Source organism: Zingiber officinale, chromosome 2A (genome assembly GCF_018446385.1).
Source record: "Zingiber officinale cultivar Zhangliang chromosome 2A, Zo_v1.1, whole genome shotgun sequence".
Taxonomy (NCBI): domain Eukaryota; kingdom Viridiplantae; phylum Streptophyta; class Magnoliopsida; order Zingiberales; family Zingiberaceae; genus Zingiber; species Zingiber officinale.
The window spans coordinates 171,655,119-171,668,342 of NC_055988.1; the positions used below are offsets into that span (position 1 = coordinate 171,655,119).

At 39.6% G+C, this 13,224-nt stretch overlaps 1 protein-coding gene across 1 annotated transcript; it reads right to left on the bottom strand.

Moving 5' to 3' along the window:
- Positions 1-1,485: 1,485 nt before the first annotated feature.
- Positions 1,486-11,949, bottom strand: LOC122043266 (putative leucine-rich repeat receptor-like serine/threonine-protein kinase At2g19230). Its single transcript, XM_042603810.1, has 13 exons — positions 11,427-11,949; positions 11,195-11,356; positions 10,231-10,715; positions 9,581-9,719; positions 9,405-9,476; positions 9,120-9,191; positions 8,963-9,043; positions 8,535-8,701; positions 8,184-8,431; positions 7,756-7,882; positions 3,041-3,109; positions 2,750-2,939; positions 1,486-2,119 (listed from the first exon to the last, which is right to left on the bottom strand). The coding sequence occupies exons 1-13, from the start codon at positions 11,933-11,935 to the stop codon at positions 1,669-1,671; spliced, it is 2,772 nt and encodes a 923-aa protein (XP_042459744.1). The 5' UTR covers positions 11,936-11,949; the 3' UTR covers positions 1,486-1,668.
- Between the last annotated feature and the right edge of the window lie 1,275 nt (positions 11,950-13,224).

Genomic DNA, 13,224 nt, shown 5'->3' on the forward strand with positions numbered 1-13,224 from the left:
TACAACGGCGTTCTTCATAAGTTTTTTAAAGTCAGCTCTTCAATTGAATGTTCAGTTGATGAATTACAAGAAGAAAGTGAAGAAGAACTAAATGATCATGCAATAAATAAACAACAATCAAGTAATCAAAAAGAACTAAATGATTATACAATCAATGAGCGGGAAGAATTGAGATAAAGTGATGATCATAATCATCATGCAATGAATGAGCAAGAAGAATTAAGCGAAAATGATAATAATGATTTGAATGTAAATAACTTGACAATTTTATACATTGAAAATGAAGTGTTAGAAAAATTTGATTTTGAAGACCTTATAAATGATTTTACTTCTCAAAATACTAGAAGATCTAGATTTTTTTCAATAATTATTTTATATATATATATATATATTTTTTGTATTTGTAGGTATCACACATTTTTGAAGAAACTTGGGAAACGTATTTTCTATGATGTTACAATTTTTTAAGAGTCTTGAGAAATATATTTTGTATGAAGTTTATCATATTTTAAATAAAATATATTAATTTCTAAATTTTTCTATTAAATTCTATTTAAATTGTAGGTTAGTAAAAAAAAATCTTATAGAGGTTGCTTTTCTCTTTTCGCCAAGGGCCCCAAAGAGGTCCCTTTTCTTTTTTTACCAAGGGCCCCCGAAAGTCAGGGCCGGCCCTGTTGATGAAGATGCTAGGATTGAATGAATGTATCCATTGTTTACCATAATATTTTAAACGGTTCATTTTCCGTACGATTATAAGGAATTAATTTTAACTCTTATGTTTTATATTTATTTTATAATTTTAATAAAATAAATGATGAAAATCTCTCCCAAATAACTAATTAAAAAAAAAATTTTAATTTTTACGCTCCTAAATAAACCGAGCATAAGTCAAATAGCAGAAGATCCCTTTCTTTATCCTTAATAAATGTGCCAGCTATTCATCCTTAATGACGCACTTATTATAGATGGAACTTTGTTTTTTTTGGGCTGGCCACTTCAAAGATTTTCAGAATATATTATAATTTTCAAAGGAAGACTTAATCACTCAAAGGAAAGACTCATGATACAAGACTATAACTCTGGAAATAAAAATGAAAAATATTGAATCATATAAATATCTGTATATTTTTTTTGTTTAATAATTTTAGACATCTTCCTTATTTGCAAGATTTGTTTATTTAAATATCCTTATTATGCAAATTTTGTAAAAATAAAATTTCCATAAAATATCTTATCGCACTCTTCGAAACACATTTTTAATTAAGTCATTTACGAGTATTTTTTTCTTTTGGAAACATTTGTTGTAGTGTTTCAAAGACTTCTAAATCCCTCTGTACCAAAGGACAAGAAAATAGGGAACTTGCATCATATAATTTAATTGGGGAACTTGCATCATACCACAAGGAACAAGGAAATAGGGAATTTTTTGTGTACCAAAGAGATGACATTGAGAAAATACAAGACGATTGTTCAAAGATTAAATAGGACACACAATAGTTTTTGTCATAGAAAATCAAAGTGTCATCTACACTCCAAATAGTATTTTTTCCCCCACAAATAATAACATGTAAACAGCTACACAATAATAAATTTCAAGCAAATGACTTTTCTGAACCTTAACATCCATAATGACATAGTTTTAAGAGAAAAAATCGAGCATACCCTTGTTTATCTTGCCGTTGGTCCGGACATCTCAGTCATTCTAGAGACTCCAATCTCAGGAACACTATTCAGGCTCACATCACTTACTTCTGAATATAAATTTTCACTACGTGTGACTGTATTCCCAGTGTTATTATGAGAGTTCTCTAGTTCTAAGCTCTCTTTTAACTGTATCAAAACTTCTGTCATAGTTGGCCGTTGTTGGGATCTTTGTGCCGTGCATTTCAATGCGATATCAGCGCACTTCCAGACACAGTTTATGTCATACTCCCGTTCCAGCTTGGGATCTACAACATCCTCAATAATTCCTCTAGAAAGCCTTTGGAGTACCCACTGAACTAAGAGTACATTTTCTGTACCTGGAACTATTGGAGGTAGCCCAGTGATCAGTTCCAAAAGAACCACTCCATAGCTGTACACATCACTTTTCTCACTGAGCTGGAAGGTATTGTAATACCTAAAAAGTGATACAGTAGATTTCTAATCATAATTTTTTCACAAAATAAACATAATATGAAAGTTGAACGACATTTTAGTTGAAGTTGATTGCTTCAATGTTAGTCATTATACAGAGAGATAATCACTGGTTCAAAAGATTAGTTGTGAAGACATGACTGGATAAGTCCATGGATTTTCACAATATGCATATGCTTACTGTTATTGGATAAAGGGGATCTACACTCTAAAACATGCAAGATATATGATTTAAACTTTAAGTGATTATCCAAATACCGCATGCTACTACCCTGTAAATCTTAAAGCCCATGATTCCTCTTAATATAACTTGATTATTTTCTATTAATCTATTTCTTCAAAAAAAATGCCTACTTATTGCTACAACTACTACTAATGTTTTCCATGGTTGCATTTCATTCCTGGATGGATAGAAAAAACATATATAGTATGAACCAAGCCTTCTTTCCTTTATTTTTTTTTCAAATACTAAAGTAAATAGTTCAAGCACACAAAGAGATGGATAGTTCCATGATATGAATATTCATTTTTTTTTTTTTGGGATTCCTTGGTTACTATCTTTCTACTAGGTAGAGATGCTAGTTTGAAACAACTAAATAAATGAAAAACATACTCAGGATCAAGGTATCCAGGAGTTCCCACCACTACAGTGGATATATGACTATTGGCCTCACTTAAAAAAGCTTTTGAAAGCCCAAAATCTGCTATCTTAGCTTCCATAGTTTCACTCAAAAGGATATTGCCTGACTTCACATCTCTATGAACTAATGGTGGTTTGCATCCTTTTTGCAAATACTCTAGCCCTGCAATGTGATTTAATAGATGAAACAAGATGGTCTTAGATGAATGGTCTCAAAATCAGGCAAGGGGATATTGACACTTGGCAGTTCGCATTATTCCAAACCTTGTGCAGCATCAATTGCAATATGAAGACGTTGTCTCCAGCTTAAAGCTCTATCATTGTTTGCCCTGCCTGCACCATGTCAAATTAACAAGCCATCAGCATTCAATAGGTTAAAACAAGAAGTTAAATGGAAAGATCAAGAGAGAGCTGAAACGGGCGCATGGGGTGCTACAATAAGTTAAATGAAATAAAGATTGTTTTGTATAATAGCACTGTTACTCTATTGGTCTGTAGTGCCTGGCAAAATATTGTAACATAAATAAAAATTTTTTTTTAGACATCATCATTCTCCCTTGGGTACTCTCAGTTGTGCATTCGATGTGCAAAAAACTATAATCAGTTTTATAATTAAAAATTTACTGGTACACAGCAGCAATCAAATAAGAATAGACTTGTAAATCCCTAAAAAGATTCAGTTAACCATGTGTTTGACAGGAAAATATATCTTTAAATAGTTAGTGTTGGAACCCCAAGGTTGTTTTGGTGTGATCAACAAGTTAAGGTAGGTCCTGTGTGTTACTAACCTTGTGTCTAAGTGTGCAGGAGCTTAGGAACACAGGTAGTCGAGCGGAAGACGCAGCTAGCGAGAAAGACGACAGTCCGAGGGACGAGGTGCTGCGGAAGAGTACCCCAGTGGACGAGAAGGAAGTGTGCGGTGGTTCCGAGGGACGAAAGCCGGAGCGGAAGATTGCTCGGGGAGCAAGAGACGCAGGCGTCTGAGGGACGAAGACTGCGGATGAGTACGCCAGCGGACGAGAAGGAAACACGCGGCGATTCCGAGGGACGAGAAGCCGGAGGGAAGCCCACTCGAGAAGACCGGAAGTTGGGTTCGGGTGAGCCCTTTTCCGGGTGGCAAAGATCACCCAAGTGAGCGGATCCGGAGGAGAAGAACCGGACTGAGGCGGGACTGAACCAGAGAAGAGGTCCCGGACGAAAAAGTCAACGGCTGTTGACTTTGGGCTCCGGGGCGCCCGGAACCCTTCCGGGCACCCGGACCCAGTTTTTCACCAGATCGAGTCAAAACTCGATCTGAACGTTGGGGGATAAAATTTATCCCCCCCAGGGCGCCCGGAACCCTTCCAGGCGCCCCGACCAAGGCTATAAATATAGCCTTGGTCCAGAAGCTTTTGATCAAATTCAGAACTCACGCATTTCTTTCAAACACTTGTACGCTTTCTGTAGTTAGCTTCTGTTGTGCGCTTCAACTTTGTAAGAGGCTTCTCCGCCTGAAGGAGAAATTCTAGTGTGATCATCTTTCTTGGATTAACAACCTCCCCGGTTGTAACCAAGTCAAAACCTGGTGCCTCGTTTTCTGTTCTGATCTTAGTTTATTGCTTTGATTATTTTACAAGTGTCAGTTTAAGAGTTCGAGAAGGGTTGGTTTGTGTTTTGATTTTTGCAGGGCTATTCAACCCCCCCCCCTTCTAGCCGGCCCAACGGTCCTACAAGTGGTATCAGAGCCGAGGCGCTTCAGGAGGACTAACCGCCGAACGAAGCAACGTCATGGCCGGACCAAGCATCCATCCGCCGAAATACGAAGGGGACTTCTCTACGTGGAAAAAACTGATGCAGGTATTTCTTACAACAGATATTGAACTATTTTTAACAATGAAATTTGGCTTTGAAGCTCCAGAGGATAAGGAAATAGATAAATGGACAAAAAAGGAGCAGGCTGACTTCGTGGCGAACGGCAAAGCAGAGTACTTCCGCCTCAAGAAGTCAACAGGATCGGTAAATACAACTCCGCAAAGGAACTTTGGGAGAAGTTCCTCGAGCTGCACGAAGGTACGTCCGAAGCCAAACTCGCTAGGCGAGATCTGCTTCGCAATCAGCTCATTAACCTGCGACTTGGGGAAGATGAGACAGTCGCACATCTGTACTCCAGAATAAAAGAAATCATCACCGGACTCACGAATCTCGGAGAAAAGGTAAATAACCGAGATTCGCTCAGGTACGCCTTAAATTCATTTCCAAGAAATTCAAAATGGGCATCACTAGTAGATGCTTTTTACATTTCGAAGGACTTAGAAAAAATTTCATTAGAAGAATTTTTTTCAACATTTGAAGTGCATGAGACAAGATGTGCAGGAATGAAGGAGCCCAAGAACAACGTCGCCCTCAAAGCTTCGAGAGACGAACCTGAGTCGGAATCTTCTCTCGACGACGAGGAAATGGTAATGATGGTAAGAAGATTCAAGAAACTTTGTAAATCCAGATCTACTAACCATCCACAGGGGAAGAAGAAAAGGACGATCCGCTGCTACCATTGCGACGAAGAAGGGTACGTCAAGGACAATTGCCCTAAGCTGAAGAGCAAGAACAAGGAAAAGGGTAAGAGGCCTATCCAAAAGCGAAAAGCCCTAAAGGCGACGTGGGATGATACGTCGTCGGAGTCGGAAGTCGAGGCATTCTCCGGACTTGCTCTAATGGCAAGTCATCAAGACGACGATTGCGAGTCAAGCTCTTCCGAAATGAGCATCAAGAACATCGATGAAGGGGGAGCTTCGTCAGAAGAAAGCAGCAGTTCAGGGGGAGACACGGAAAACGAACTCGATAAGATAAGTCAGGTACGTTCTCTTCCTCCCGATAAACTTTATAAATTTATTAAGTTATTAACTAAAGACTGCTGTAAATTAGAAAAAGAAATAAAAAATTTAAAAATAATTTTAGCTAAGTCTTGCCCTCTAGAAGAATTAGATAAATCAAAATTGGAAAATGAAAAATTGAAACTTGAAAATAATGATTTGAAAATTCAAGTAGATAATTTGAAAAACCATGCATGTTCATCTAAAACCAATGTTAGAAGATTTAACAATTTAAATTGGTACTTTAAATATCACCCTGGACAAATTAGGAACATTTCAAGAAAATATATTCCTAAAAACGTTTTAGTTAATCCAGTAGGTTGGAACCTATATTGGGTTCCTAAATCATGCTTAAACTAAATTTTAAAATTTAAATTAGCGCTTTAAGTGAGAAAATTAAACAAAGAATTTCTTTATGAGGCTTTGTCAAGGAAGTGGTTGTTGCTCCAATAACCAAGAAGGCCTAGTGCCTCGCCACGACCTGGAAACCAAAATATTGAAATAAATGTTTAATTAACTTACTAATGAAGCATTAATACAAGAATTAATTAGTGCTTTAAAAAGGGTTATTCAAAACATTTTATTTCAATTTAGAAATTTACTTACTTAAAAAAAAATTTTAAGTTAGAAATATTTCTCAAAATAATTCTTGCAACTTGTTTTTATGAATTTCTTCTAAATATTTTTTCTAAAAACTTTAACCCTTAGATTGTTTCTCTTGGAACCCCATTTTTTTTGTGATCAAAGGGGGAGAAGGGAAAGTATAAGTCTAGGGGGAGGTAGATAGATTTAATTTTTTTTTTGTCTATTTTTTTATTTAAGGGAAAGTATAAGTCTAGGGGGAGGTAGATAGATTTAATTCTTTGTCTATCTTTTTTACTGAGGTAGATAGAGTTATTTTTTTCTATCTTTTTGTACTTAAATTGCAAATTAAGTTAAGTTACTTAATTTTATTTAAAGTCAATTTTACCCTAGCTTAACTTGAGTTGATCACACCAAAAAGGGGGAGATTGTTGGAACCCCAAGGTTGTTTTGGTGTGATCAACAAGTTAAGGTAGGTCCTGTGTGTTTCTAATCTTGTGTCTAAGTGTGCAGGAGCTTAGGAACACAAGTAGTCGAGCGGAAGACGCAGCTAGCGAGAAGGACGACAGTCCGAGGGACGAGGTGCTGCGGAAGAGTACCCCAGTGGACGAGAAGGAAGTGTGCGGTGGTTCCGAGGGACGAAAGCCGGAGCGGAAGATTGCTCGGGGAGCAAGAGACGCAGGCGTCTGAGGGACGAAGACTGCGGATGAGTACGCCAGTGGACGAGAAGGAAACACGCGGCGATTCCAAGGGACGAGAAGCCGGAGGGAAGCCCGCTCGAGAAGACCGGAAGTTGGATTCGGGTGAGCCCTTTTCCGGGTGGCAAAGATCACCCAAGTGAGTGGATCCGGAGGAGAAGAACCGGACTAAGGCGGGACTGAACCAGAGAAGAGGTCCCGGACGAAAAAGTCAACAGCTGTTGACTTTGGGCTCCGGGGCGCCCGGAGCAGTCCGGGGCGCCCGGAACCCTTCCGGGCGCCCAGACCCAGTATTTTCACCAGATCGAGTCAAAACTCGATCTGAACGTTGGGGGATAAAATTTATCCCCCTAGGGCGCCCGGAACCCTTCCAGGCGCCCCGACCAAGGCTATAAATATAGCCTTGGTCCAGAAGCTTTTGATCAAATTCAGAACTCACGCATTTCTTTCAAACACTTGTATGCTTTCTGTAGTTAGCTTCTGTTGTGCGCTTCAACTTTGTAAGAGGTTTCTCCGCCTGAAGGAGAAATTCTAGTGCGATCATCTTTCTTGGATTAACAACCTCCCCGGTTGTAACCAAGTCAAAACCTGGTGCCTCGTTTTCTGTTCTGACTTAGTTTATTGCTTTGATTATTTTACAAGTGTCAGTTTAAGAGTTCGAGAAGGGTTGGTTTGTGTTTTGATTTTTGCAGGGCTATTCAACCCCCCCTTCTAGCCGGCCCAACGGTCCTACAGTTAGATTGTAAGATGAATCTAATTCTTGTCACTTGATTATCATGCAAGCTATAAAGCAAGTAGTATTATGAAAGGAACCTACTATTAGATAATGATATTAAATGTAGTTTCAAACCTCGCAGATGATCTTGTAGTGTTCCTTGAGACATAAACTCATAGACAAGCGCCAAATGATTTACTTCATTGCAGTAACCAACCAAAGAAACTAAATTCCGATGATGAACCCTAGTCAAGTGTTGGGCCTGAAAAAACATAATATGTGATTTTTACGAACTAGAAACATCAAGATCAAAACTAAATCAAAGAAACAGAAGTGAATATGGAAGTTAATATTATGTAGGATCTGACTAGTCATGGAGAAGACATAATCGTTCAAGAATATTGTTACCACATGTCTGAATGAATAATAAAATTTTATCAGCTCTTGAAAATGTTTAGTAAAATATTCAAGTTTATACATTCATTGCCCCACCCCATATTTGGTTCCACAAAATCTCACAATTAATAACCTCAGCCATCCACATATATATAAGATATATTTACCTCAGCAAGAAACTCTTTTGTTCCTTGTGATGATGATTGGGACAACATTTTGACTGCAACTTGAGTACCATCTTCCAAACGTCCATGGAAAACAGACCCGAATCCTCCTTTGCCTAGGATCTTTTGAAAGTTATTAGTGATGTTTTGTAATTCAATGTACGTGAATTGGCGATTCTCAAGACGCAATGAATTATCTGCTTGCTTTGGGAAACCATTCTGTGGATCCACTGAGCCGCCTCTTGTCAAACCTTTCAAGTTTTAAATAAAAAATAAGATTGTTAAATGCATGTCAGGAAATGGATGACAGCCTATGATTACTAAACAACTGTAAGATTGTCATAGAAATCTCACCTTGTGTTTTCCTCACCCTCCAAACTATCGCTATCACCACAAGTAGTATTAACACTGGAACTATACAGAGAATCAAAATCACCGGTGTTGATATTTTCTTCTTTTTTGGCGTGGGCATCACATTGCACAATGTACCATTGTCACAAAGATGTGGATTCCCATCCAGTCTGACATGAGATTATAACTTGCTTAATGGTTAAAGATATGAAGTTATGAAGAATTCTCCAACATAAAAAGGAAAGAAGCAGCTGACTTCAAGGACAAATGGCACAAACTTTAATGCCAAATTATTACCCTTAGTTTAAACAGATAAACTACTAATATTTCTTAACTCCTTGACTAGATCTCTTTAATGATCAAGCTAGCGCTTTCATATTATGAATCCTTACATAAAAATGGAAGAACCTAAACATAAAAGTAACACAAACCTTAAGGTAAGTAACCCATTTTGTTCCATTTCAAGGAGGTTCGAAGGAATTGATCCATTTAACTGGTTGCCTGTCAAATCACTGCAAGCAATCAAGAAATGTTAAGTCATTTTCTAACTTTTCCATTAGTGAAAGAAGGATTAAGAACTATGCTTACAGTAGTTTGAGAGAACTTAAGTTTGCTAGATCATTAGGTATTGGCCCTGTTAAATTGTTGTAAGACAAGTCCCTGAAAAACATGATTAAAAAACAATTGTTAGATAATAATTCCTCCTATGACATTCCTTTGTACAAGGCTCTAAAATGTTGCATGATTTCACAACAAATGCTTGTGTGGCCTTGCATTGATCACGACATCCAAGACTGCTAATGACTGTTTGTCATATTCAATGAATACTGAAAGGAAAAATGAAAACAAATAGCAAGCAATGAGTAGACTTACAAGTATTGAAGTGCACTAAGACTAGCAACATATTTGGTTATTTCCCCAGTCAACCCGCTTGATGACAGATTCCTGTAGAACAATAGTGATTCGTAAGAATATTTCAGAATTTTCAAACAGTGGGCCACGGTAGTTCAAGAACAATAGTTTGAGTTAGATGAGCTTGTAGAACTCACAGAGAAATGACTCTTGGAGAAGTTGAGAAGCTATAAGTACAATTTAGTCCATCCCAAACAAAAGCATTAGGCGAACATGGATCTCCCATCCAATTCCTCTGGATCCGATACCGCTCCTTGATTGCTGTCATGGCATCAACTGTAAAAAGGAGAAAAATAATCAACATTGTAAGCTAATGTCATTGTTCAAAAGAAAAATAGAAAACAAAACTACTGGCATGTGACCAGACAATGCATATCAGTAGAGTCCATTGAAATAAAGATCAATCTGCTTAATATCATATGTAACTTCCAATCCCAACACCTATTCCAATCTATGGCTTTCGAACTAATGTTTTTTCTATTTTTGCTGATTATTTTTGGTCCTTTTCCAATACTAATTATCATAATTAACTTTTTTTTTCCTGGCAAACATATCAAATTTTGGGAAATTTGAACAACTAAAAATATATGTATGAGCCTTTGGTGGGCATCTAAAGCTACATTCTTCACACTCATGCGCACTGTTATGAAGGTGGGAACTTCTTTTTCCGTGCCCACTCTGCCTTAGCGTTTTCAGGAACATTATATCGAGCAATTGCTTGGCAAGAGATTTCTCCCTGTTCCCCTGCAACAGAGAGAAGTGAAAAAAAAAAAAAGCGGCTACATACCATCTCCAGCGTCCGAGGGCACGGAGGTGTTGCTCATGGTCGTGTAGAGCTCGAAGGCATTGAGGATGGGCGGGAGAGTGGAGTTGCTGAGAGCCTCGAGGGAGACGTTATAGGTGGGGAACGAAGGGAAAGGCACGTTGCTGTAGATGGCGTCCGAGTAGAGGTAAGGGGGGGTCACTATGTCCCGCAGCCACCGGAATCCATTCAGGTAGACGTTGAACTGCCGCGATTGATTGGTACCAGAGAGATCAAAGATCTCCGATATGTGGAGGATGGGGAAGAACTGGTTGACGTCGCCAGGAAAGGCATCCCATCTGATCACTAGCATGGAGGAGTTGATGGGGGTGACGGCGGTCTGCATGATGGCGGAGGGAGCTTCGAAGAAGTCCTGGTCTAGGTTTTGGACGGTGAAGGTTGTGGAGACGTCGTTCCAGTTGGTGGAGCTCCATGGCGCCCACAACCGATCGAGCGGGTCGGCCGGATACCTAGAGAAGGCAGCGAGAAGCACATTTTACCAATCCAGTCCAAAAATAATAAATAAATTACTTGAATTTTTTTAGAATTATAAAATTATACTCGATATATTTATAATTTTTTATTTAAATTACCCTTTGAATTTACCTTTCATTTTGAGAAGAGTGTCATTTTAAAAAATTTTAAAAGATGTGGATAAAAATGCTCTTTTAATTTTTTACCAAATGAAACTGATCTCATAATAATTTAGTTTACGAAATTGTACGCACTAGTTATGTTGTATAAAAGAGGGTAAACAAATCAACCATTAAGGCTGTTAGTGAAATTTTCAAATATTTTTTATAAAATTTGATCAAAACATTTTAGAGTTTAATTAAATTTGAACTGCAATTTAATTGTATATATAGTTTTTATAAATCCCATTAGAGATCTCCTAAAAGAAAGAATTGGATATTAAAATATTGTGTTTTAAAATTTTTTAAAAAAAAACCTGGTGTAGCCCGACGCCACTCCCATGTTCGCCCGGTTGAACAGCACCAAACTCCGCCACTCGTTCGCCGCCGGGTATAGAATGTTCTTTAGCGGCCGCAAATCGATCCCGGAGATGAACGGCGTCCCCGTGCCGGTGTTCACCAGGCACACCGAAAAGTACCTAAAAGAAAGACATCATATTTGATGATTGTTCATTCAATAATGCTCTGATTTTGCCTACTGTACTATACCCGGCGGCGGCCACCGTGATGGTCTCCGAGACGTAGAATGAGGCGGAGTTGGTCACGTTCACCCTGTCCCAGTAATTGACTCCTAAGTGGAGTTCGAAGGCCAACGGCTGGCCGTCAAGCCCGTCGTAGTTCCCGTAGAGGAACCACGCCCGGAGGAGGTACTTGGACCCCTGTGCCACCGCCGGCGACCCAATGGTGTAGCAGTTGCGGATGCCGTTGGGGAAAGCGCGGAGGGTGCGGAGCCTCGGGGGCCTGACGTCTCCCACGTAGGCGACGGAGATGTTGCGGTTGACGCCGGTGTCGATGAAGCCGGCATCGGAGACGTAGGAGATGTTGGCGAGGGGGTCGACGTAGGACGAACCGGGCTCGATGCCGCAGTCGATGGAGAGGAAGCCAAGGGCTTCGGTGGACTGAGAGCCAGCTCCGGCGGAGGCCATGGCGAGGACGAGGAGGATCAGCCACCAAAATCTGGAATCCATCTTCTTCTTCTTCCGGTATGCAATCGCCATGGCAAAGCAGAGCATTGTTTCTATAGAATCTAGAACAGTTTTCATTTCACTCCTTAATGTTTCTATTATACTAATGAGTCCTGAACTTTTAAATTCATCAAACTGCACCCCTCCCCCGAGTTTTCAAATTTCACACAAGTGGGGGAGCTAAAATCTGCTTTTAAATTAATTGAAACTATGAAGAGGACTTTGAAAAATTAAAAATAAAAGTGGCAAAAATTATATCAATTGTGCGCCCTGTTGAATAAGCTAAAATTCGATTGGGCAAATGAAAAAAGCTCTACTTTGATCACCTTTTCTACGTGGACACGATACAAAGTTTTTCACGCATCAACGCACGCCAGGCACATACGCAATCTTGCACGCTGTCGCCGTGCAGACTGCAAATCTCGTGAAGGAAGTTTGATGGTAATCGAGTCAACGAGGAGGAGATTGCGTCTGGATCTCGATGGACGTAGGCGCACATGCAGATAACACGGAGTTGACTTTTGCTTAACTCCCCGTGGACTAATGAAATCACGATGTCAAGTCGTCGCCGTATAAGTTACAAGTGGAGCCCTTCTCTCATTCGTTCAAGTTTGACGGAAAGTGTGAGCTATAGCTCTGTCACCGCCGGAATCTTTGATTAAAACGCCCAAATTATCTTCATGAAGAATCATTTCACTACGAGTTGACTTTTTAGGCAATGAGATATGATTTACGGGAAAAAAAAACAAGTGCTTATGCTCGTCGTTAATGTCCCCGTTAGTCTACCCTTAGGTTATCATGTGAAAAATAAGTCATGATGATAAAGAAATAAGAAGGATGAGAGAACGAGTTAGGTCGAATATAGGAATTTACGTCTTGTAAATTTTAAGATTCGATTCTTCACTCATTGGATGTATCATCCAACTAGACCCATGGGGGGTCATGTACTCATCATGGAGGTGACACGCCAGCACGTCGAGGAACAGCTTCGTTGGCGACAGTGGCATGCATTTGGTCAGGAGTTAAGTGTGATGATAAACAGATAAACAAATTTTTCAAGCAAAGTTTGATTTTTATGCCAGAGATTGGGCTGCCGACCAGCAGCTTGCAGCCGCGAGTTTGGCCGGTTGCCTCCGTGCAGTTGCGAGCTTGGTCTACCACCAACTCGTGGCCTCGAGTTTGGTCGTGGCCGTGAGCTTGGCCGGTCACTAGCTCGTGACTGACAACTTGGTCGACCGTCAGCCGGCGGCAGGGCCGACTCCTAGATCGCGGCTATGAGCTTTGCTTGTAGCAAGCTCGACGACTGCTCGTTTGTTGTGATT